At 38.5% G+C, this 27,749-nt stretch overlaps 1 protein-coding gene across 2 annotated transcripts in view; it reads right to left on the minus strand.

Annotated features, from left to right (window-relative positions):
• LOC127621597 (disabled homolog 1-like) overlaps positions 1-27,749 on the minus strand; it is a 216,489-nt gene that overhangs the window by 74,377 nt on the left and 114,363 nt on the right. For both annotated transcript variants that reach the window (XM_052095260.1, XM_052095261.1), the window contains exon 3: positions 1,391-1,530. In XM_052095260.1, the coding sequence (XP_051951220.1) occupies positions 1,391-1,530 (140 nt within the window). The remainder of the gene's footprint in view (positions 1-1,390; positions 1,531-27,749) is intronic.

Raw genomic sequence — 27,749 nt, forward strand, 5'->3', positions numbered from 1 at the left:
AGCTACCAGATGAAATGCAAAAGTGACCAAGAAAACATCCAAGTGATCACTGCTTGTTGCAAAAACTCTTTTAAAAGCTTTTATCATTTTTTGCTATCTCACATCACATCTGTTGAGGACACCGTGTTCACTTTCATATTTCTTTCCCTAGTGGCAGTCAATCTGCTTGCAATGGAGTTTATTTGTTGGGAGGTAAGAACTTTTTTTATTTTATTAATTCTTTTACCAAACCTCGGAATGGCATTACTTTTTTTTATCATTTGTTTAGCTAAATTTATGAATTAAATTAAATGTATTTATTAATATTTACTTGGTATTTATTTATTACTATTATTTATTTATTCAAATAGTTTTTATAGTTATTATTACGATAATTAACAACAACAGCAATAATTCAGCAAATCGCAAACATACATTCATAGAAGATTTTGCGTGTGCAGAAATAATGTACACATCATGTACTGTACACATTAGATCAAACATTTACTGTGATTAAAAAAGCCTTTTGTGATATATTGGCACAATAAATGATAATTTCTGTCTTCTATATTTATAATTGTCCAATATCCAGAACTATCAGGCATTTAGAATAAAGTTTAGAACAAAATCTGTTGATATTTCTCACTTCGCACTCATTAATCTATATATCACATCCAGTCGGGCAGTCGCATTCTGTCTAGTTGCAAGAGTTGCACTATTTCAACGCAGCCGAAGCTCAAATCGGATCTGAATATTCAGCATCCGCAGATGGTCGAAACTGCATACATTCCCTGTCCGACTCTCAATTGGAAATGACTGTTGTTTCTCAGATAGAATTTATTAAAGAAAAAAAATATGTTAATGAATACTAAATACAAAATTTGGGTTAAATACAATAAAAAAAAATATGGAACATTTGTTTACTAAACAAAAACGAAATACAATTTTTTGGTAAACAACAATAAAAAAAAGATGGAAAAAAATGTAACTAAACAAAAACTAAATGAAAACATTTTCGCTAACTGCAATAAAAAGAAAACAAGATGGGAAAACTGAAACTAAACTAAGACTACTTCATAACAAAAAAAATTGGAAAAAAAAAAAAAAAAACACCAATTAATTATTTATTTTTACTTTACAACACACCTTTCATGAAGTATTCCACTAGATAGTGATAACACTAGACAGCCCTGAGAAAATTAATATTGTTAATCATATTTCAATTATATCAGGAAATATACTAAACTAATAAATTAAAATCACTAAAAAAGGTGAAAACTAATGAAAACTAAATGAAATTGAAAGAACAAATAGAAAATAAAATAAATCTTAATTAGAATTAAGAAATTATAATGATCCTGCTTTCGACCAGCTTTTTCCAGACTTCCGAAAAAAGCACATTGATACACACCTTGAGTTTCATCATTGAGTCCTGACACAGCTTATCTCCTCTTGCAGCAGTGACCTCATCTATCCCGATGAGCTTGGCCTTGTAACGAACACCATCCCCCTTAAAGCGCTTTATCAGAGCTGCCTCACTGCGGTCTTGCCCTGGAGAGAAAGAAAAAGAGAGACGAGATGAAGCATAGAGTCATTTGATGAATTTTACATACAGTATCTGCTGCAAATCTCCTCCACCCTCCATCAGCTATCATCTATTGATACCATTACTTTTATCATGATCAGCAAAATGTGAAAATGTGTCCTAATGCAGTCTTTAAACCAGGCTACATTCTTATATTTCTACTGCTGAGTTCATTGAGACTACTTTGGTCTATATTCCAATGTGCTCAGGCTGGTCGTTGAGTTCCAGCTGGATTGTGTCTGCATTAGCCTGTGGGGTTGTTGAGAGCCAGGGACTTTAAAATGAGCCCAGGGCTCTGAAAACCCTCTCTAACCTCCACATGCCCTGTGCTCACTGCAATATTCAAAGCAGAGAATGAAGGTCAAGACAGCTGCATTTTTTACATAATTGAAGGTATGTCATGCCCACGGCATGAGGGGGAGGGGTTGGTTTCTAAGTAATGATGCTGTGTCCAGGCCTGGTGTGAGGCGACAGGAAGGATGAAAGCTGAATATTTCTTTGAGCTCTCACATCAAAGTGGATGTCTAGCAGCCAATCGTGACTAAGACAGAACAAGTGGTCCCACCCATTCCTTCATCACCAAGCCTATAACTGTATAACTGGACTGGGCAATCGATGGGCCTCAAAGGATTTAGACCAATTAACTGGCTCATGCCCAGTTAAGCAAAGACAAACAGGCCCAACAATTTGACCAGAAGACAAAGGCAAACAGAGACTTACCAGGAGAAACACACACTCACACCCAACTTTCTATGGTATAATTTATAGGATGAACAAGAGGAAGTGTATAAGGACTAACAATTTCTAAAGGTGCAGGTTTAATAAAAACATTATCAAGACAGAACCACAATATAAGCCTACAACACTGACAGACCTTACTGACTGCAATCCCATTGATCAAACAACCCACTCCCTGTCCCCACATCAGCCCCTTTTGTAATTCTCACTCGCCTGTGACATTCTTCTTTCTCGCTCTTTCTGCCACTCATTGCTCTTGTATTGCTGTGGTATCGTGGTACCTCATGTTGACCCTGCTTCTACATACCCCTCCATGTTCTCCATTGTTGCAGCTCAATGGCTGCGCTCTCCTTTGAGAGGGAGGGTAAAACACACACCTCAGCGAATTCTAAACACCATTTTTACGCCCTTGAAGTTCACTGTGGGAATGGAATGCCATTCATAGGGTCGTTTCAAATGAAAGTGAGCAATCTGCTTTATGAAGGTGTCTTCCACAAGGCTTTGTATAGGAGATTGTGATCATGTGATTCCATGTGCCAATTACTGGCCAAAAGCTGGGCTTTCTCAGATTGTCATGCCAGCAGAACTCTCTCATGAACCTCTAAGCACTCTTTCAAAAAGGGCAGTTCTTGAGGAAGTTTAAGGCTTAATGCAATTCATAAGCTCCAGCAAGAACTTTGAAGATTATGGTACACAGTTCTATTCCACATCATATGGAAAGGTCTTTGATGCACTTGATACAGTTTTTAATTTCCTTGAGTTCTCACCATGCTGAAAAGACCAGCACTGCACCATTAGAAGTGTGCCTTGAGTTCCTCCAGGGTGTTGTCCAGGGGTGCATTTCCTGTACAATCATGTAACTCACTGTGTAACCACTACAGTATGATGCATTATTGTAGAAATGAACTAACTAGTCACAAATGTTTCCCAAAACCATAGTAACTTTGTTGCCCACAGTTTGAACCACATTGATCATACACCTGAATGCCGTTTAAAGTGAGAAAGCTTCTGAAGACACGAAAGCAGCATGCACTTTGTAAGTGACAGATGCATTGCACTGCAATAGATGGGCTTCCCTCTATATTAGACTTTGGTGTTACTCTGACGCACTTGAGCATATGCACATGCACATTATTAACTCCACTCATGCATTAAAATAAAAAAATGAAAGCGTGTTCTCAGACAGAAACTGTGTGTCAAAGTGCTTTTTTTAAACAGACTTTAATCAGCCTTTAATCCCTTAAAAGGCTGCACTCGCGTTTACTTGACGTTTCAGAACGCCGTTTTCTACAAAACCCTGGAATAAATAGTTTACTTAAATTCATGTAAACATGGTCAAAGTCTTGACAGAGTGAAAGATATGTATGTAATGAAAGATAATGAAGCCTCAGCGATTTAAAATGATATCCACACAGCAAATTAACAAAGAACTTTGCTTCTTACACCAACACCAAATCGTTAAACTGTGATGGTAATGCTGGAACTTGTGATCATAGTTGGCTAACAATGCTTTTGGGAAACGCACCCCAGCCTTCAGAATCTCTTTATTTTTACAGAAAATGTGGTAGTGGGGTTTGTCTTTGTCTACGAACTTGTAATACCCTGCAGCCCCATGAATTCTCGCTTCAAGTGTTCTTCCTCCTGAGTGTGCATTACATAATGACACTTACTTTCAAATGGAAATTGTGGCCTATCTGTGACATATTACGGATTAGGCACCAAGTAAATCATGTAGCACAATCACAGTGATGAGGAAAATAGCCCAGTGCTTCTAGTGCAACATATGCTGTATCAACGACACTGACACAATGTAGCAATAAGCTAAAGATTCTAGGTGTAATGAATATTACTCTACCTCCTTCACATACACACACATACATACTTTAAGTAGGTGATGAAGAGGAGCAGACGATTCATTAAAACTTAGGTGATTAATTATTGACACTTTGAAGGTCACTGCACATATGATGCAAGGACTTTGCTCATGTATTTATTAAAGGCTGTTTTTGAAAAACTTGCTCTTCATCGATAATGCACTTACTTTGAGTGTTATGTCATGCATGTTAAGTGACTACCTTTTATTACAGTATGTATGCAGCTATTGGGGAAATGCATCAATGCAGATACATTTGAGTAAAAAGACAGTTTTGGTGAGTGAGTTATTTTCATTTACATCACAGTTCGCTTGTCTGTTAATGTGCATCAATACAATTGGTCATTACTGGTTAATGTCATAGTGGCGCTACTTTTGGATCCTCATTACGACTACTTTATTTAACTCATGCTCTGCCTCAACTCTGACAATTTGTGGAGACTTTCAGAATGCTGATAACTTGCATGTCCTCAGTGGCAAATATGAGAAGGATTTACCCTCATTTATTTCCCCAGTTTAGACTGCTTCACCTGCAAAGCTTCCTATTATTCCTGCCTACCACAGGGACTGAACTCTGACAGTAGAACTGACTGTATGAGTGTGTGGGTGGGCATTTATGTGTCAGAAGGCTGCCAACTACACTGTCCAAGTAGAGATGTCCTGAAATGAGATCCAGCCCTTTACCCTGTAGGCATCCAAAGTCCTCATTCAGGATGAGGACAGCTTGCTATTTCTTGGAGAGATGTCTGGATCTCACCTAGTCCCATGGCTCTTCAAATGAGGGAACTGTGGCAGCAAGCTACACTGAGATGTTGACTGTTGACATTCGCAAGGTCTAATTGAAGGGGGACACAGGAGATTGAGCTATGCACACTTAACCACCCACTGGTTGTCCATATTGGTAGGATGCAAGAACAACCTCAGATTATTCAAGAGTCAAAGTGGCTTTATTGACCATCTGCATGGATTGAATTGTAATCCCCACAAGAATGAATCCCAAGGTAATGGGAGGGGAGGTAATGGCCTTCCCATCTTTGGACAACAAACTGCAATATTTAAGAACACTCTACAATGGAATAAATCGAAGAGTTTTTCCATATACAGCACATTAAGTAGAGACAATTATAAGGCTTCCTGAACTTGTGTTGTCTATTCCTCTCAGTTTATTTGTGGTCTGTTGCTAAAAAATAAAAAATCAAACAATCTCTGTTGCAACTGAGTCACTGCTAACTGAGATTGACATCCTTTCAAGCTTCTTTAAGTCAACACAATCTCTTTAGTCTTCTTAGAAATTCAGTGCTAGCTTGCTATTGAGACACTAACTCTGCAACCTCACTCTTATATGTTTCATAACCATTGCTTATCAGACCTGTAGAATAGAGGTGCAATCAGCAAATTTGATTTTGTTAGTTTACAGGTAAATAGAGAGCAAGAGAGGATTTTGGACTAAGGGGCCATTCACACACGACAGGTTATTGCTTCCATCTTCGCTGTTTTGGTATTGTTTTTATATGTAAACATGTACTAAATGGACATCTTTGAACGTTATCACGTCTCATCTCATCTCGAGACAAGTCTCGTCTCTTTCAATGTCCCAGTGTTTTTAAGATGCTGTGTCACATTAACAAATTCAAGTTTTAAAACGTCTCTCAAAGGAGCCTGCATTCTGTTCCATTTGTTACACTATGTTTAGTTTCCTTAGGGGCCGTTCAGACCAAATACGTTCTTGTGCTGTAAAAAGCTATAAAACAAATAGAATGCAGGTGTCCCAAGACATGTTTTTAAAAGCTGAAGTTCTTTTAAACTTGAACACCATCTAAAATTCAATGATCTTGCTTGAGATGCAGAAAAATCTGTGAGATGTGGAGTAAGGGCTCAAAGAAGTCCGTTTAGCGTACACAAAACATGTTTGTTATTAATGGCCTTTCTGTGTAAATTGCTCCAAAGGCAGCAACCTTGAGGAACTCCAGTGTTGAGAATGAGAAGAGATGAGAGTTTGCTATAAATATGGCTTCCTTATTGCTCTGATAATCACAAAAAATTCAATAAATAATTAGAGATTGACTTCTCCTTTCCTAGTTCCTTTAGTTTGGTGACAAATTAGTGCTGCATAAATATACTGTATGTAATCAAATAAATTAGCTACAAACTGTAACAGATCACCACCATCTTGTGGGCTCAAAATAGTAAAAGACTCAGGGAATGAACCAATGATCCATAGAGAATAAACTAATGAACTGGCAAATCAAAATTCACCAACAAACCACAAGTACAATTAAATGAATGTTAAGAGCATTAAACAAGACCAAAATATATTTACAGCCAAGAGGACACAGTACATACAAAAAGAAAAATCAAACCATATACTGCAATCTTAAAATACATCCTGTGTATTTAAAATAAAAAGGATGTTAAGAAAATTTCACTGAGCTGCAGAGGGACCTTGCAAACAATGTATTGTTTTTATAGCTTCAAACCTAAATTTGAGACCTGATTCTTATTCATAGAAGCTACTGATCCATGAGAAAAGTTTTGAGAGCATAATTTGAAAAAGTTTCCATTAAACTTGCAAAGAACATTGCAAAACAACACCCTGTTTAGGAACTCAAATATGATGTAATAAAACACTTCAATTTAATATGTGAAATACTGTGCAACAATCAATATCACAAAACTACTGGGAGATGACACAGCAGCAAAAATAAAAAGACTTAACCTTAGAAAGAGACAGAGAGAAAAAAAGGAGACATGGCCACTTCTACACATTCTCTTCCACTGTTTCATTCATTCTCTCACTCAGTATATTTACATGGCCTTTAAAAGTTCGTTTTCAGTATTTAAACAATAATTCGTATTTTCGATTATGTTATGTTAACGCTTTAGTTCAATTGAAATAGTACCAGTCCAATATTTGCGAAGTTGGACTAACAGACCTAGTACATTGTGAAATTATAGCTCGGCTTCTTCCAGCATATACACGCAAATCAGACCACAATTGGCCTTGTAGTTGTGCGCATGCTTCAAAAGACAAGTGTGACGTGCAACGTTTATTATCGGCACTTCCTCAGCAGACATCCTTCCTTCAAATATTGGATTACACATTGTGTTCTGTAAACTTGAACTGATTGATGAAGGCAGCACGACTATGCAAAACCCACTGTAACTCGATTATAGCTTTGCATGTAAACGTACTGACTCACTCAATCACTCACACACACGTTTATTACTACTGGGCTGGCATCTCCCCATGGCATTGATTCAGTGCCAACAAACACACATTGCCTAATGACTTCTTATAAGACTTTTCATTTTCTTACAACAGTGCCTTTTTTGAATGAAGGCAGTTGCTGCCGACTTTAAATTCTCTCTCTCTGTCCCTTTCTCTGGTTCTTGCTTTTATTTTCTCCCAGCTCTCTATTTCTTAACCCTTTATCTTTTTCTCTCTTTCCCTCAGTAACAAACGCACAAGCCTATAAAAATGTATACAACACACTTATTAATAAAAATTGTTTCATGTCTTTCTTTTTATCTGATTAGGCTAAATGCTAACAGGCGCTAACTGGCTTCAACCTCTCTTTGTGTGTTTTATTTATCCTTCAAGATGAAAATGTAAATTAATTAATGTTCCTTCCGAGCCCAGACCCGATAGTTGTGTTGTCGTTTGAAGTTGTTTAAAAACTTAGAGTTCATTAGACTTCAAAGAGTCATACAGTTGAATTCCCCGGTCGAATTTAAATCCGACAGATCTTAAATCCCCTCAAGTGAGATGCAGTCGAGAGACAACACGAGAACCTGTACACAAGGAGGGACGTTCACACAAATACACACATGCACGCAGGCACACACATGACTGAAACTATTGGCATGTTCATGTAGGTAACAGCAGACAAAAGCAGACATTTTAAGTACACACTGTTCATAAAATTGACTGCAGCTTCACCTATTGATCTCTGCTGGTAAATAAGGAACTTATTTTCATATGCTTTTTGAAGTGTCTCTTTTTAAGAGAGAAGAAAGGCAGATATAACAAAGCTTCTGGTAATCTTATTAGATTGATGGCTAAGAACACATCAAAGTGTGTGAGATACCCATCAGTGTGCATGTGAGCGCATCTAATCAGCTTTCTGTAGAGTGGACAAAATAGGGCAGATCTCTATGGGGTTCAGTGTCTTCAAACATTACAAGCCCCAAATTTAGAGGATAAGTGTGCCTGTGAGTGTGTGCGTGTGTGTGTTCCTCCTTGTTATACTATGAGATCATGGTACTAAATGGTTCCCATATGTATATACTATTTGCATAGCACTACATGGTACATCAAATAATACCATAGTATTACCATGGTTCATGTTTAAATAATAATAATAATAACAACAACAAAAACAATATCCTAATAATTTTTGTTAGTGCAAAGATGGCAAATGGTGTTTGTTAAGAGTAGGATTTAGGTTAGATTATTGCAAAATGATAAAATAATACAATAATTAAGAAAGTGGGATGTCCTCATAAGTAAGCTTGCAATGATACCAAATTAGTATCACAATACCACTTATGTTGTATGGGTGCATTGTTCTTTATAGCTGGGGAGAAAAGTGGTGGGCATGCTGATGTTGTCTTCATTCGTTACAGTTTACACAGATGCTATAATATATTATTAAGGGGTAAGCACTGAAGGCGTGAAGCCTCTATTGTATCTTTTAGTGATCTTCTTCTTATTTTTCTTCTGAACGAAAGTCTTTGACAGCCCATAGAACCGTACATAGGAAAGTTATGAAATTTGGCACACAGATAGCGGACACTCAAATGTAACTGACCCTAATTTGGGGTCTCTCACTTGAACCCTCTAGTGCCACCAACAGTTCAAAATTTCACAAAGTTTCAGCCTACAACCTTTGAACCATAAACAAAATACTTTTATCTCTAGAAGTACCAATACCAATCCCCTTTTTGAGTGCCTGCTAAATTTTTAGCCGCTTTGAATTTTATGAAAAACATACTATTTCGAACTGAACATTTTATCTTTTGCTATTTTTTAAGTGTCGTGTGTAATATTATAAATGTTAAAATGTTAGTTTGAGCAACCCGACCAACAGGACATAGCAACATAAGCTCAACCAATGATGTGAATTTGGCGCAGGACTTATTTTCACAACATATTTTTACACATTATTTTGCACTATTTTCTTTTTATACATATATGCTGCAAATGCTTAAATAACATGTGTTCATCATGCCAATAACACACATTACAACTGAGGAGAGAAAGAGTGTCTTCAGAACTGAACAACAATTTTCAAGCTGTGTTGGATGCTGAGCTATACAAACCTCATTTTAAAGCCATCTCTGTCATCCACATACACAGCTCAGCTTTCCTCTTAGGGTTCAAATTCCCACAGAGTGTTTAATATAATTTCCCAGTTTGTGATCAAGCTCACGCTCATTTGCCTCATCAAATGGCTACCCTGTCTCAACAAAATTAATTTGAGCGGTGAGAGAGAAAAAGTGAGAGGGAGAAAGAGACATTAATTCTTCTGTAATTAAACCCTGCTGTCACAATAACCCCACCTTGCACTACACTTCCACAGAGAGAGGGAGGACAACACACACAAACCTAAGAAGCTATATTAATGAGGACATCTGAAATGCAATGGTATCATACTAAGATAATTGTATTTACAATTCATGACCCATAATCCTAACCCTCACAGAAACCTGTTGACTTTGTTATATTTGAAGCAAAACATGATTTGGCTAATTAATGAGTATTTTAAATTGCGAGGACCACTTCAAATGTCTTCACAAGTACGTTTTTGGCATGTTTCACAATATTTGTGAGAACAATTTCTAAAATATGGATCTCAAAAGTATAGCCAAACCTGTATACATTTGCCCAAATATCTGTTGTGCAGTGTACAACAAATCAAACAGCACCAGTTTGGCAGTGTGACAAGTGATTTTTAACATTGTTTTTAACATCTGTTATTGTTTGATCTAACTACCAAAAGTTAAGACCTGTTTACACAAAATTTGTATTGAAAAGACAAAAAAATATTGTGAGGATAAATGCACAGCATTTGCTGAATTTAACAAACAGTACAACATAATCAGGTCATGTGGCAATGGACATACTACTGTTTGAAATGTTTATTGTGATATTGCAGACAGTATTGAGTTCCATCTAATATATATATATATATATATATATATATATATATATATATATATATATATATATAAATAATGTAGCTAGTACATACTATATACTGTATATACAGTACTATATATAGTATGTAGTAAGACATGCAATAGTATTCCATCACAAACACATGGAACGAGATGCTGCGCTGCTTAGCGCTACGGGGAACAACACTAGCTGTGAACCGAGCTGAAATAGTGTGTGTAACACGTCAATGAACATTGACCGGGAATTTATAGCCTCGGCTGATGTAATCATTAGATGCACCTGCGGCCACGCTATAAATGGATACGTCGCCAGGTGTCGTCGGATACTTCTTTTTGAAGAGCAGTCCTGGGACGTCCCAGTGCGGCAAAGCACATGTAACCAAAGATGTTCCCTTTACAAAAAGCTTCACTACGATGCTGCGCTGCTAAGCGCTATGGGGAATGCAATACCCACGCATTTTCTCTACCCTATCGCAACACAAACTTGTCATAAAGACTGATGAATGTGAGCGGAGAGGACCAGCCTGCCGCATCACAAACTTGTCCAGACATGAGCTTGAGATGTTGACTCAAGGGCATAAGAGCCCGGAGTGCAGAACATCCAAACTAAAAAAGTCCAATGAATGTGTGCGGAGAGGACAACCTGCCGCATCACAAACTTGCTGCAGAGGGAGACCTCTAGCCAAGGTTTCAGAGGAGGAGAGCCCTCTGGTAGAGTGCGCCCTGAAACCTACTGTTGAAGCTTGACCGCGCGCCTCGTAGGCCCGGGCAATAATGAGGATGCCTCTTTGAGGGCACCCCGCCCACCAAGCCGTGGAAAACCGCAGTGGCCACATAGAACCTGGCAGTGGCGAGGCAAGTGCCCGCTGACAGTTCTTTCTACAGAAAATCCAGAACTGAAGCAAACTGGCAGTTAGCTGGTTCTGTAATAAGAACTTTATTAGAAGGAAACGCATGCAGGCGCATTTGCGTTACAACGTTCAGCCCCTCCCGAGGGGGGCTGGGTGACTCGGGGAGAAGTAGAGGAGACATTGCGCTATCAACAGAGGTGAAGAGGTCCTCTTCTGCCCTCTAAAATCTACCCAGATCAGTTCCAAGTGGAGGGAGCCCTAGCACTTGAAATGTCTCGATAATCTCAAGAGAAGGGGCCAGACATGAAAGGTTTCACAATTCGGGCCAAGGATGAGAAGGTCCTCCCTGTTCGGAATCGCCCAAGGCGAGCCGTCGAGGAGAGGAATTAACTCCGAGAAACATATCCTGTTCGGCCAGCGCAGCGCCATTAATAGGAGGCAAGACCCTTGCTGGTGAACATTGCCCAAGGGGGCTGGGTGATTTCAGGGAGAAGTAGAGGAGACATTGCGTTATTCATAGAGGCGAAGAGATCCTCTTCTGCCCTAAGATCTCACCCAAACTTGTTCCAAGTGGAAAAAGCCTGGCATTTAAAAAGGTCTCGATAACCTCAGGAGAGAACCCTGTGTCCCTCTGTTGGTACCCTTAGGGGCCAAACATGAAAGATTCCACAATTCGATGTCCCTGTGCTGAACTGCCAGTTCCTGGAACTGCGCTAGGATCAGCCAGTCGTCAACATAATTCAGAATGCAGATGCCCCGGAGTCGCAAGGAGCCAGCGCTACATCATGCATTGTGAATGTGCGGGTAAAAAGGGCTAGGCCGAGTGAAAGAACCTGATCCGGGAAGACTTCGCCCCTGGAAGCGAACCTCAGGAACTTTCCATGTTGTGGCAGAACTTCTAAATGAAGTATAGAAGTGCGTCATAAGATCGATGGTGACCAGCCAAACGAGTTGTAGGGCTTGAGACACGACCGTCTTGACAGGCATCATCTTGGACTTGAACACCCACGGGCAGTTCAAGCTTTAAGACCTAAGCCAGACGCCACCCCTCACCCTCCATGGGAAACGGGAAGTATTTAGTGTAATAACCTAACTCTCTCTCTGGAAGGGGAACACATATCATGGCCCCTTTAACCAGGAGATTGAGGTTATTTTTTTTTACATAAAAAAGAAATCCGGTTTACGGTAGTGAGAACATGCCATGGAAACACGGAAAAGAGGCGAGTGAATTAAATCCTGACACCCTTATAAGACCCACAGAAAAGAAAATATCTGGCAGAAGTTTCCACACTGCCAGGATCTCTGAGATGGATATTATATTTGAACACTTCCTGTTGAGGGGTTGTCGAGTGTTTCGCGTCCTGAATAAAATGCAGGAACAGCGAAAACACCCAATTTTGACGGAAGCCTCTGCAACCCGAAACACCAAGAGGTGGCGGGAATGGAGGGGCTTCGAAGGGGTACCGGGAGGGGTGAAGTGAAGCACGTGCCCCGTCCCGAGGGGAGCTACCCCCTAATCTAGGCGCAAGACCATCAGGGTTTTCTCTTACTAGAAATGATACCCCTGAGGTCTTGCTTCGGGGGCTGGCGAGGGAGGCGAGACTGTCCCCAATCCCTGGGAAGAGGAGCACGACTCGCCACGCTTTGCTTTTGAGCCTCCGTTCAGACAGGACTGAGGCGGGTCTGAGGCTTGCTCATCAAGCGCAGAACCCACACTCAGGTCGTCCGGGAGGTCATTCTGGTACGCCTGTAAAACAGCATAGTGTGCAGAGCAGCACCAGCCTGACCTGCTGCTGGATAAGCCCTTCCCACTAAAGTGGAGGTTGTCCTACAAGGCTTTGAGGGGAGAGAGGGCTTCTTAAGTGACGATGCCGAGCCCGGCGAGAGATAGCCCGCAAGCGTCTCTTCGACCGGCAGCATCACTGAATACCCCCGTGCCTCAGCACCCACGATGGTCGAATATAATGATGTCGAGGGTATGTGAACACGGGAAGAAAAAATAAATAAATAAATAAAAAAATATATATATATATATATATATATATATATATATATATATATATATATATATATATATTATATATATATTTATTTATTTATTTATTTATTTTTTAGGGGTTCCTCCATGAGTGAAAAAGCTCTTCATGGAGGTTATCAAAGAAGGGAAGGGACTCATGAGGCGTTCCCTTTCTTAGACTGGAAGATAAAATCTATCCCCTAATTTGGAGGGTTTGGTGTCTCTTTTTCGCTTGGCCAGTCCAATCTGGCAACCGCTTGAGTAACAACATCGAGCAATTCCTCCGTACATTTTTTATCGCGGACGGAAAGCTCGGAGGCGGGAAGAGAATCGCGATCCTCCTCATGATCCGAAGAAATGTCGGAACGCGCTGCGAGATCATGTGAAGGACCAGCTGGGTTTGGGGAGAGAGCGAGAGAAAGGGATCAACCCGTCTCTTGCTCCTCAGCCAAATCCATGCAAGAGCCCCACGAACGATCTTTATTTTTTTCTTTTTCGTGAGTGCTGACTCCCGGAAGCAAGCGAGGCGAGCACGAAGCACTCTGCCTGTTAAAGCAAATCGCAGTGCTCGCACCCACCCTGCTGCAACGCGAGAGCAGCGTGCTCTTACCCCCAAACAAACAGAGCAAAAACTGATGTGTGTCCTCTTCAGCTATAGAGCAAGAAGAGGGGAACACGCACCGTTTGCGGCTTTCAGTCATGCTCTCTTTTTTTTTCTTTCTTTTTTTTTTAAATATATATATAATATTTTCTAAACAGAAGAGAAAAGAGAACAACGTTCACTGCACACTGCCTAACTGATTCTAACTCCTAACAGAGGAAAGAAAGTTTTGACAGGGTTTGTGAAACACACAGAAACAGAATAGCTCTGAAAAAAGAGTTTCGGACGACACCTGGTGACGTATCCATTTATAGCGTGGCCGCAGGTGCATCTAATGATTACATCAGCCGAGGCTATAAATTCCGGTCAATGTTCATTGACGTGTTACACACACTATTTCAGCTCGGTTCACAGCTAGAGTTGTTCCCCGTAGCGCTTAGCAGCGCAGCATCGTAGTGAAGCTTTTTGTAAAGGGAACACATGTTTAATGTTTAACCTTGTGTGATCTCGTGTGCACATGCGAGGACATTGTATTTTGGCTTCGCTATACGCAACACATACATTTAATTAATTTAAACTGACTGATCTCAGTTCAGGAGACTCTGTGCTGTCAATAAATGGTTAAAACTTTGACGTACGGAGTCATGTGACAAAACAACATGGCATCAATCAAAACAGAGTCTTTGGCAGAAACGGCAACAAAACTACATCGGGTGCGAAACCTAATCAAATTTTTACTTTTACTAGGTCTCTAGTTTCATCTGATATGCCATTTTAAACATTTGAGTGATTTACCACGAATCGCCACGCTGCTAAATACAATCTACACTAATGAGCACATTTTTTCCTTAGAAATCCTATATTTACTGTGAATTATCAAATTGAGAATCAATGGGTTCATCCAAAAGCTGAAAAAGTTTGCTTTCAGAGGCTTTATATGGAGTTAGGATGAGAATAATTTGAACTGTTCTAATACCAGTGCAGACAGACAGCACACTATAGGTTAAGTCATTCAATAAATAGGGAGCAAGGGAGCATCCTATTGCTCTCTATTAGTGTTGTCAAAAATATCGATATTTCGATAAATATCGATACTGAAATATCTGAACGGTACCAATACTAATTTCCCTAAGTATCGATACTAGCCGAGCTGTCACTTTCACTTCTCTCCAAAGGCGCGTTGACAAACACCACACACACTCGCACTCCTCTCATTCGCTCTGGTTAAATAGCAAAAGTGAAGTGAATGTAAAGATGGCGAGTGCATGCGGCGCCCCCGCGACCAGTTTTGTTTGATAAAGAACACAGCAGGAGTGCTATCTGGAAATATTTTTGATATGAAGCCAGACATCCCAAGTCTCCCGGAAGTTCCGGAGTCTCCCGCATATTGATAGCTTCTCCCTGATGCCCGCAATTTAGTTCAAATCTCCCGGAATCTATAGCGCACATGCGAGACAGAACATACTGCACGCATAACATAGATAGCGCGCACACAACATACATAAGCGTGCACGCAGAGAGGGAGAGAGCGAGAGACCTTATGAAAGCTAGTCAACCCCCCCCTTGACGGTTAAGTATCTTTTGTTGACATTGAGATTGGATTTGATTTGACTTGGAAATACAAAAGATTGCACTTTTTATTTACTTGCACTTTATTGGTTTTTGAATGTATGGCAATCTGAGAGGCTTTTGAACAAGTGCAATACCTCAGGACATTTTGTTCATGTAAAATATACCTCATTGTCATGTTCTAGACAGTTCTACCCTCTTAATATTGTGGCAGTTTTTTTCTCTGTGGTATCGAAAATGGTATCGAATATCGATATTTTTCAAGGTATCGTATCGAAGTTAGAAATTCTAGTATCGTGACAACACTACTCTCTATGCAGCTAAGTGCATTCACTCCTAAAATCTGACCAAAAGTTCAGTTGCAGGCTGCAAATGACGTTTGGACCACTCAACATATTTGGCAGACATAGTGCAATGGTAATCAGTACATAGATTCAGAATGTATAATGGTTCATTTCATTTTAACATGATTGGCAGTGGTTAGATGATGCTGGCCGGAGCTACAAAGCACTCAACACCAGGACAAACAGGTACAATAACAGTTTATAACCTCAGGCCATTTACCACATGAACAATTAAACTGCCTTCAGGACTCCCCATAGTGCAATAATGTAAATAAATGTCTCATGTACATATGTAAATTCACTAATTTTTAATTCAATAACTGTACCTACCCCTACCTTACACATAAATTACCACTTGCACATGTACATATGCCATTCTGTTATATGTCTTATTATTATGTCTATTTATACTCTTACCTTGTTTTATATTCTGTGTCTCACTGTAATGTTCTGTGTGCACTTGTATCTTAAAAACATAAACATAATGTGACTGAAAATTACTTAAATGTTGGGTTGTTTATCAACAATAGTTCTGAATTGCCTGGACTACTTTTAAGATACTTTTTTGTCCTTATTCAGCTTTATGGTGAGGTGCTACCCACTACTACTGGATGGAAGAGACGGGTCGCTGTATTAATTAAAACATTTGTGTTCCGCAGCAAAAAAGGATGTGAGAAAATATTCCTTTAATGCCACTTGGACATACAAACTAACATAGCATTTCTCCATGTGTCTACGCACAAAGTTGACTATGGCAGGTGAGTAACAGGTGATCTGTCAATTGCTGTGGCAACCCTGAGGCATTGCCTCTGGCAATCATGACCCTTATGCTCCCTCGTGTTCTTCTGTTCTCTTCCAAATCCCCTTTACCTCCCTCCCTGCTGTCACTTTCAATTGAAGCAGTCATTCAATGAGATGTCACCCCCTATACCTCAATCTCTCAGTCTACCTGATCCTGCTGTTCCTCCTACAGATGACTGACTCTCCCCTGATACGTGACTACAGTTGCTTTAACCCCTTGGTTTACTCTCTTTAACACGTGTGGCTGTATATTGAAATCCGTTCTGCAAACTGAAATTGAAAAAAGGAAATGGCTTGACATTTTCCTTCCATTTACGTATTACAAAATGGTTAAAACAATATACCGTGTCCTAACCAGACTTGATGAAATATGTTTCCAGCAATAAGTTATCTGTCTGTCCATACCGAACACCACAAAATCACAGCCAGTTACAACACATTTGATGTTTAATGTACAGTTAAGAAAAGCAGGATTTTGGATCAATGACAATTCACATTGGCAGGGCTACCTTGCATGATGCCGCAGACCTAGAAACAAAGAAATCGAAAGAATGTCACTTTTATGCAGTATGATTAGGACAAGGACTCTGATTCAGATGGAAGAGACATTTTTATGACCACATGTCACTTTATAGCATCACGTCTGATAAGGAAATGGTGGTAGTCTCCTATCTTTATTAATGATAACATATACACCTTTAAAGACAGACCTATTGTGAGCTCAGAGGATTTTAATCGATGTGATATGCTTACGTTGAAACAAACAGTCCATGTTAATTCAACTTCATTAATTGTGTTTCGTAGCAGTATTTCTGGTGAACAACTATGATCTAGCAAAGAAAATACAATAATCAGAGAATTATGACCTGAGTAAAAGCCCAGAAGCAGGGTTGTGCTGCAGTGGAATCAGTGACGTAATTACCAGCAGTGCAGGAGTGGAAGCCACACTGGGACCTACAGTCTAAGGGGGCCCGTGATGACCGAAATGACTCATTTTAAGCAATACATCGAATGATTCTCTGCATTTTTTAGGGGTTCTTGGGAAATCTGACTGAGCCAGTGTAGTGAGTCTGCATCATTACTCTAGCCTGAGCAGGACTGCATTTCTTTCTCTGCAGTCCTGAAGTCGTTTCTACCTCCATGAGAAACTGTCATCTCTACCCTGCATTGTGTGAGTATAGAGCTGCCGAGTGTCGATGATGCAGTGTCACAGTAAGACATAATATTTAATGATATTACAAAGCAGAGATTCTTGTGCTGAGAAAGACCATGAAGCAACAGTGATACTATTATTGGGCATCTCCAGCATCTCCATCAACGCGTTGTGCTCGTTTTGCTGCACTTGGGTCGCGAGCTGTCTTCATGTTGTGCTGAGATTCGGTCACTTCAGTCGAGATTTCGGGTTTGTGTGTGGCCAAACTGACGCACAGGTGTTGTGTCTTGTTTTTGTCGCTTGTTGAGTGCATAGTGTGGCGTTTGCCTCATGATGTATGCTCAGGTTTTGTTAAGTGTGAGAACACGTAGAATCATTTTGTTTGGCGTTGCTACGCATTCTCTTGTCGGTTAGCATGAGCGTATATTGCCTTATTGTCTTGGCGATGTATGCTCATGCCATTCAGTGTTTTGTTGTCTTGTGAGAGCATGTAGTTTTGTTTCTGTATCGCCGCATGCCTCTCTGTCTTACGCCATACCTCCACCTCTTTGTTTTCTTATTATTAGTTCATTTTCCTCACCTGTCCCCTGTTAACCCGTTTGATTTCTCTCCCTATTTTAGCCTCCTCGTGTGCTGTCCAGTGCCTGTTCATCTTGTGTGTTCATGTCGGTGTTGTCTGTTGGTTGGTTCGTGTTTATGCTATTCCCCTGTTCCTGCTCGGTCCGGTCGGTCCTGGTTACCTGTTACCCTCTGCCTCCCCCCCTTGTGTGAGTTTTGGTTTGTTTTTGCTCTTTTTGTGTTATTAATAAATCCTTTGTTTTTTTAAACTCTTTGCTTGGTCCTGAGCCGATTTATGCTAATTTGAAAACACAATCTCAGGTTAAAATCATACAATTGCAGGTTGCGTTTTCGGGATCCATTACAAATGCACCACAGTCACCAAAAGGTTTGATGGTAGGCACAAAAGAATGAAAATACAACATCTTATTCATGCAGTGATTCCCAGATTGAATATCTGGCAACTGCACTGGCACACTGTTGTGTTAACAATCAGCGTGCTATCAGCTGTGCAACAGACTCAATACAGCCGGCGAAATGTTTTCCACAAATTACATATTGTTTTCCGTGATTGTTGCTTTTTAAATACATTTATGCAGCTGCAAATGTGGCTTACGTGTAAAGAAGGAGTAAATAGACAAGCATTTGGTGAGTCACGTAATAATATGAATATGAATATGTAAAATGAAAGTATGACCAATGTGTGGATTATATGGACGGCTAGTTCAGTGTCACACACTTTGTAACATACAGGCATTTTGATATCTATATCTCATTTAAAACACACACATACATTACTTAATACATTTAAGAGAGTATTTTGAATTCAGCCAAGAATACCTTCTTAAAGTAGAGTGAAGGGAATACAGAATAACCCTGCCAAGGAGCGATTGCCCACTCCTATGACGCACTGTAAATGATGTAGTCGAGTCTGAACATTTCGCCAAAAATAAAAAATAACATTTTCTATAATTATAATCGACAACTTTAAATAAATAGTTTGATATATTTACATATTTTTAATTTTGATTACATCATTCACAATTTGTCCATTTCTTTGATTTTCAAGTACTTTTCCAAATCAAAGTTTGTAATGTGTTGCACCTTGGAGATGGTTGGTATGGTTCATGGCTTAGAGCTCTTTTATGAAGAATTTTATGAAATCCCCATGGGAAAAAAACAATGGGATGGCACTGTTGCGCTCTATTGGCATGAAGTCTAGTCACATTTTTAGCTTAATTCATCCAAGAACCACCCACTGAAAGACAGGAGAGGTCTTGTCATTATAGTGTATAATATGCATAAGACCAATTAGGTCCATAAGCTGTACTTAGGCAATCGGTGGCCATGCCGACTGGCTCATGCTAGTTAAACAGTTTCAAAGGTCTCTTTCCTCACAGCAAAGGCAGAATGTTTTATCTGGTAGCAACTGTCTTCTGTTATCTTAGAAAAACTGGACATTCTGCACCCAACACCATGCATCAATTTCTCATAACAAAATGGCTCTGTAGTTCAGTTGCAGGGCCTATAACTCAGCACTAAACACAATTCCACTGGTGCACCCCTCTCTCCCAGCACTCATAATTTACAATATGAAACACTGAACTATAGGAAAATAAAAAGCTACTTTATCACAGCAAAACAATAATATCAGGTAAACACTGTGAGAGCCTAGTGGCAATAACAGCGTCACAATAAAGCAATAAATCTAGAATATACTTTTTCCTTCTTTCTTGGCTTCTAATGCACATTTGGAGACAAGATGATTGCCCATGTGCAATGGGGGAAATGGTCTGCTGCTTTGGAAGGGCTATTTGAGTGAGACTGGAGCGAACCGTAGTCTGTAAGTACGTTTGGGTCCTGCTTTGATGGAAAAGCACATTTTAATAACAGCCAACAAGGCCTGAGGGAAATGCAGCACATAGAGCAGGAAGATTAGATGTGCTTGAACACAACCAGCCCCTTCATTCAATTGTCTGCCATATCTGACAAAGAGGCCAATTTATCAGAAGGAAAATGCTGCTGTGCATGTTTCACGGACATACAGTTTGAAAAGAACAGAAAGTGAACAAATTTCATCTTCTTCTTTCATATTTGATTTAGCAAACATGAAATGAAATTGTGCTTCTCTAAACATTAGGCCACACTTTTTTTTATTGGTATATACTATTCACTTGAGAGAGACAAAAACCTGGTCTAAGTAAAACTATGCAGATTAGCACAAAAGCACTAGCTTAGCTAGCAATAAGACTTTCGAAGCCGCAAATGATGCTTCTAGGCCTATTCAATCTGAAAATGGAGATATTTGAAAATAATTACATATTTGTTGACATGTGATGCAGTCATGTGATCCATTTAACCCAAAACAATCAAGATGGTGTGCATGTTGTAGAGGCATTGTTGTGCATGCTATTCACTTTGATAGCATGTTAAAGATACTGTAAATGTTACTTTGTACAACCTTCACATTGCATTCCTTCAAAGACGATGGGAGGTTTACTCAGAACTGCTGTCCAACGACGTAACACGAGGACAATTGCATTTCAGACTGTACATGGAACAATGATTTTTCACATGATCTGTAATGAGATTTAAGCATTTTCATTAGTGCTGTCATTTACATTTGTTAATTGCGATTAATCGCATAATTTTTGTAGCTTGTAATTTTTTGTAGCCACCAGAGAAGCCGCTGTGGCTCTTTTGTTCAATGTTATAAATTAGTCGCCGTTTAGAACATGCAGACAAAACAGTCTCATGAACCTTTTGTTTGCTAGCGTTCAGCGAGATATGCCTTATACAGTTTCTGGGAACGGAAGCGTCATGCAGCTCTGGGAGTTAATAATAGCCAATCATTTTATTGACAGGCTTTGATACTTTTGGCATTTCAGAATAAACAAAGCAACATTTTAGAAGCTATTTTAGAGTAAATTATGTATTTACATGGCTTGTTCAGGCAAAGTCACACAACTGTTTAAATGTGCATCTGTATTTCTATATACATTCTATAGAAATATATTCAGTAAATTAGTTTTTGCAAAAGCAAATTTGTTGTTGTTGTTGTTGTTGTTTTTTATTCGCATTATGGATTAAGTATATTCACATTATTTTTAATCCGATATCCCAACATAAAAAACAAATATATATATATATATATATGTGAAAACACAGCCAGCGTTAAACTTTTAGATAATTTCCACCCACAAATGCTAGGACATGAGAAAGAATTTGTAAATTACTTCTCAATCAGGCGCGATCTGCAGTGCTGCTCTCGCGCGTTATCACTACAGTTTAATGTGATCTCATGTTACGTTAAATTACATTAAACAACTATTTGACAATTACATTTTTTGTCTGCAATTTTTTATTGTCAACGTTGTCAATAACGTCGACTAATCATTTCAGCCCTTGCTGTCAGACACACTTTTATTTACTGAGATAACAACCTCTGCGGCGCTATCATAGCAGAGAGCTTAACAGTCAACTAGCATTAAGACGACAGTTCCACCCCTAGAAAGACGATATTTTATGCTTAGCTTGTAGGCTCCCCTTTGTAGAAGTGCTGTGGTGTGTGTGTCAGCGTTTTGACTCCAGACAGACACATTACAAAGGTTCCACCCTTCACGCTAGTGCTTATGCTGTATTAACGGTAAATAAGTTAATCGCGATTAAGAAAAATTAACATGTTCTTCAGCTTTAAAAATCATGTCCCTCCTAAGCAATGTTACCATTTCTAAACAAGCAGAGCACTCATGGTCTAGCCATAAAAACGACTAGTTTGACTGGCAACTTTATTAAAATTACTTCTAATAATAGAGTGAAATGGATGTTTCTGCACTCATCAATCCTTGCTGAGTTTTGTAGAAAAAAAAAAAAAACATGAGATCTACTGAAAAAAATTCAAGTGGTGTTTGTGTTTATTTCTTTATAATTTCCCCTTTTGTTCCAGGGGAGGTGCTCAGTTGCAGGTGAATTCTAAACAGGGTTCCACATCATTAGTTCATGCCCACACACAAACACACACATCAAAAGTATCTATATTAAAAGAAAAGTTAATTCCAGTTTAGAGAATACAATATCATGCTGTGGGTTGCTGAACACCTGCAGTGGATTGTTTGGGTAATAGCATGTTTTGTCTTCTCATTGCTATTTTGTGTTTTGCAAAGCGAGATCTCTTTAATAGCATGCTGTCAGACAGGCCTGTCAGCAGTACATGGGGATCAATGCTGCAGGCAGTGGTACGTGAAGAGGAGCCTTTGTCCTCAGTAGAGAAAGTTTTCCATTATATTTCTGATTCTAGGCTTCAATGTGCAAATGCACGTCTCTTCTAGTGATATGGCAGCCAGTAATAATTAAAGTAGTAATGATTCTATTTGAACTGGAAATCATCAGAAAAAAAGGGTCAGGGATCATCGTTCCAAGGCAATTAATAGCAAAGCAGATTTCATAAAACAAGTTTGCTTATTGTTAATTAAGTTGTGGGGAAGCTCAATAGAACACCTAAAAAGCCTCCCTTGAAGCTGTAATAGTGCCTGTAATGTCTGTACCACTAAACGGAATTGCAAAAATAAATAAATAAATACAAAATAAATTTAATCAAACAGATCCCAGAAAATGTCTCTTTTCTTCCATTGGTGTACAGAGAGTCCTGCCCCAATTTATTGATTGGTTTAGCTATGTAGGACTGGACAGATCACTCAAACAAACATGAAAGTTTAGATAGCGCCACAGAGCCACAGTAATCATGTTTCCATTCATGCAACAAATTTAATTAATGCAAAAATATGAATATTGCCAAAGAAAAAGAAAATTGAATTGAAAAAAATGTAATTGTAAATTAAGTTCTATTTCCATCCCATTAAATCCATACATTTTTGTAAAAAAAAACAAAATAGTCACTTCTGGGGAAATTGCCGCAAAATGGAAGTTGTAGCCACCATCTTTTGTTCAATCTTATAAATTAGTCACCGTTTAGAACATGCAGACAAAACAGTCTCATGAACCTTTTGTTTGCTAGCGTTCAGCGACATATGCCTTATACAGTTTCTGGGAACGGAAGCGTCATGCAGCTCTGGGAGTTAATAATAGCCAATCATTTTATTGACAGGCTTTGGTGCCGGCATTTCAGAATAACCGATTAAACCGAGAACCGAGTAAATGATGTATTTACATGGCTTGTTCGGGTAAAGTCACACAACTGTTTAAATGTGCATCTGTATTTCTATATACATTCTATAAAAATATATTCAGTGAAGTAGTTTTTGCAAAAGCAAGCATTTTGTTGTTTTTTTATGCACATTATGGAACGTATATTTTCATTATTTTTAATGTGATATCCCAACATCTAAATATATATATATATATATATATATATATATATATATATATATGTATATATGATGGAAATGCAGATAACGTTAAACTTTTAGATAATTTCCACCTCCAAATGCACGAGAAATAATTTGTAAATCACTTAAATTTTAATTCATCAAGAATGCTCAAGAAACGTTTGTACGCTGTTGTATTTTTGTTTTGCGATTTATTTCAACAGGAGAGTAACATGAAAAAACTGTGGGGCGTGGCTTGATTTTGTCCATTAGAAATCAATTTAATTGTGAAAAAAAAGTGGGCATATCATCCCAGAATTGAATCAGGAGTTTAAATGGGAGTGAAATGGGGTGAAAATGTATGGCAAAATATGTGGACAGCGGGAATAAGGTGTGACATTTTTTATTATAATACCAAGCTATAGGAAGTAATAATGGGGGCAAGGAGGAATCATGAGATGGCAAAATCCAAATCAAAAGGTACTTTTATTTTTATACTTTTCAGTATCATTGTTTGCTTTTCAGCAGAACTGGCTTCTGGTTCACACATGCAATAAGCTCAGCCCTCTTTCTGCCAGGAATGGCGTCTGGTTCGCTCTTAAAGTCCGTCTCCACTCTCACTGCAATGACAAACAGCTTTTTCAGACAATCATTGCCAGGTGATGATCCTTTCCATTCTCATCTCCTGATTTCGCTTTCCATTCATAAACCGGCACTTAACCACGCCCCCACTACCACAGTCATATTTTATTTTTTTATCAAATTGTTTATTATGCTTCTAGGAGTGTTGGTTTTTCATGTCAAAGACATTACATCAGAAATTAGCATAAATAATTCTGATTCTAAATAATGTACAGCATCACTTCTAACTATGTTAAAATAAAATTATACATTATAAATTCTGAATCTATATACTATGACATGTTGAGTGGTCCAAACATCATCTGCTGCCTGAAGTTTAGAGATATAGGATGCTCCCTTGCTCCCTATTTAGTGAATGACTTAACCTCCAGTGTGCTGTCTGTCTGCACCACTCTCAGAACAGTTCGAAATGCAACTTATTTTCATCCTAACTACATTTATAGGGCAACATTTTCACATTAGTGTACATTGTGTTTAGCAGCTTAGCATTTCGTGATAAATCGCTCACATTTTTAAAATGGCATATCGGATGAAACTAGAGACTCTAATCTTTTGACTCAAACAGGTTTCAGTGTAAAAACTAAATTAGATTTATTAACAGATGTAGTTATGTTCCCAAAGTCAAACTCTGCTGTGATCAGCGCCATGTTGTTTTGTCATATGACAGGGTGAGTCGAAAGCTATGAATAAAAGCATCCTATTACAATGCATTAAAGAGAAAAAGTGAGTAATATTCAGCTGATCATATAATCTCAACACAGTGGCGCTTGTGAATGTGCACCCAGGATTATGTAGAATAAAGCAGCTTTGTTACTGAAATGTATATGACGAATTAAAACGTTTGACTTAAACAATTAAAAGTTTAGCAATAAGCCAAGAAAAAAATTTGACTGCACCTTTAAAACTGCAGTTTTAAAATGACTTTTCACAACCAAGGCAATGTGGATGTGGAAAAATAATTCAGATCCAATCAATTAAATTAAAATCAAATAAAATCCCCCTCTACATTAGAGAACATGAGATACAAAGGTATAAGATAACTATCAAGGGAGTGGTGCTTTGAGTCTTTGCCGCCGACTGTGTGCAGTAATACAAGCAGGCACTCATGCAGTGTTCTCCTATCCTGTCGCCACGGTGACCTCCTGACTATCAGCATGGTGCAGGTGTAACCTGAGGCTGAGCTTAGGTCAGTCGGTCCTGACAGACTACACATGACAAATTAGACTGTTTAAGAAGGGAAGGGGGCTGGGAGGAGACACATTCCCAGTGTCAAGGTCAGTTTGCCGAGTTACTGCTAAAAAGTTTTGAAGCCTGTGTCTGTCAGTCAGAAAGGCAAGATGAAACCGTGTGGAGGCGATGAATCAAAAGCTGACCACAAACAGCATAAGTATATTTCAAGACTAGGCACATAAAGACCTTTATAACTCTCTTATGAGCATGGGAGGAATGAAAGTAGAAGATGAATGCAGAAAGTTTGTGTATTTGTGCATATTTGTGTATGAACATACCGTTTTGAATGCATGCTTTTGTAGGAGTATATGTTCCACAGGGAATATGGGTTACGAAAACTAATGCAGCCTTGGGTGTTGTGTGGTAAACTTTAAGGATCGTTCTACAGCTTTATTTGCATATCTTTTCCTTGCGTTTGGCACTTTGAAATACATTTTGTCAGACACAGAAGCTGCAGGATGGGCATTTTGAGTCATTTTGCAGTTGAGTAATCTAACACAAGTAAACAAGCAATCGATCATTTAAAATGTATAATATAAGTTCAACCTTGAACATCTGAACCTGTATTTCTTATTTAAAAATGAGCACTATGCATGAACAACATCTAGATTCAAAAGTTTGCACTCACACATAGAAACACATTCCAAATCTTTTAAAGTGATACAATCACTTTTAAGTAATGACAGAATTTTCTTTTTGGGTGAATTATTCCTATAACAATATCATGCATCCACAGCACCAATTAATGCATTGAGTTGTAACAGCAAGATTTAGATGAGAGAAGCAGTTTTACTTGCAGACGACGGAAGGCAAAGGCACATAGAAAAGTCAGATTGTAATATTTGAATAGTGATTTTACTAGTCGAATATTTTAAGCTGAACGAGTAATCAATTATTGATTACTCATGCACATCCCTAGTCCTAAGTGTGACACAGCAAGTACAAAACAAATAATCTATTCTTACACATAATTTATGCAGCTAGCAAACAGGTACAACATTTTCAGTGAATAATGGTTTGTTCAGCCCATAAAAGTGTTATGTCTTCAGAAGACTTGGAACATAGCACAAAAAACAGATGGACCACTTTTATGATACTTTTATGATGCTTTTATGAGACATACCTCATCAACTTTCATTGTCTGAAAAGGAGAAGTAAGGACATTCTTATCTCCTTTTGTGTTCCATGAAATAAAGAGAGAGAGAGAGAGAGAGAGAGAGAGAGAGTGAGAGAGAAAATAAGGTTGGGACATCTGAAACTCTTACATGTCACTGCCCACAATACCACGGCTCTGACAATAAAGTACTTTTTTTATTTCTGGGTATTGTTCAGCTATACTCTCTCTCTCTTTCCTAGCATTTGTCCCACGTAGGTGCAGGGTCCACTTTGTGAAAGTCTGCATATATATATATATTTAATTTGGCACAAGTTTTACACGGGATGCCCTTCCTGAGTGGCTGGGGGACCTGCACGTTTTTGGACTTGTGGGGGGAAACCAGAGCACCCAGAGGAAACCCACGCAAACATGGGGAGAACATGCAAACTCCACACAAAAAAGCCCTATTTGAGCCGGGACTTGAACCCAGGATCTACTGTGAAGCATATGTGCTAACCACTGCACCAAGGCCAGCATATATCTGTTGTGGTAGAGCTCCAACAAAGCTCTGGAGTATAAACCTTTATAGGAATATATCAGTTGAAAAATCGTTATGTGATTTTAATCTTATGACGTTTCATGCCTGATGATACACACTTAAGAAATACTTGTACAGTTCTTTTTGTTTGTGTCACAATTAAATCGATTGTTACAAATAATGATACATAAATGGTGTAACAATTCTTCTGATGTGTCATTAATATTGGAATTTTTTTTTTTTATCAGTACTATTTAATTGATGTATGATATCAATGGTGTAACAATACTTTTGGTATATTAATAATACTGGAAAATGCTATTTTTAATCTGTACCTTAAATATGTGATTTTAAGTTTTAAAATGAGCAAACATGTGATTATTGTTTTATTGTACAAGTTGTTTTTTGCCACCACCATTGAAATGCTTGCTTTACTATAAATATAGTAAAAATATACAGTAAGTGCAAATATATCTCAATAATAATAAGGTGAGGACAAATACTTTCAAGCCTGTTTGAATTCAAATGTTTAATGAAAAAAAAAATTAATCACCAACATTAAAATGCTTGATTTGCAACTGTAGGTATATTGTAAATATAAATGAAAATATAAAAATTATAATAACGCGAGCACAAATGCTTACAAACCTGTTTATTTTATTTTTTTCAT

The sequence above is a fragment of the Xyrauchen texanus genome, chromosome 28 (assembly GCF_025860055.1).
Source record: "Xyrauchen texanus isolate HMW12.3.18 chromosome 28, RBS_HiC_50CHRs, whole genome shotgun sequence".
Lineage (NCBI taxonomy): Eukaryota > Metazoa > Chordata > Actinopteri > Cypriniformes > Catostomidae > Xyrauchen > Xyrauchen texanus.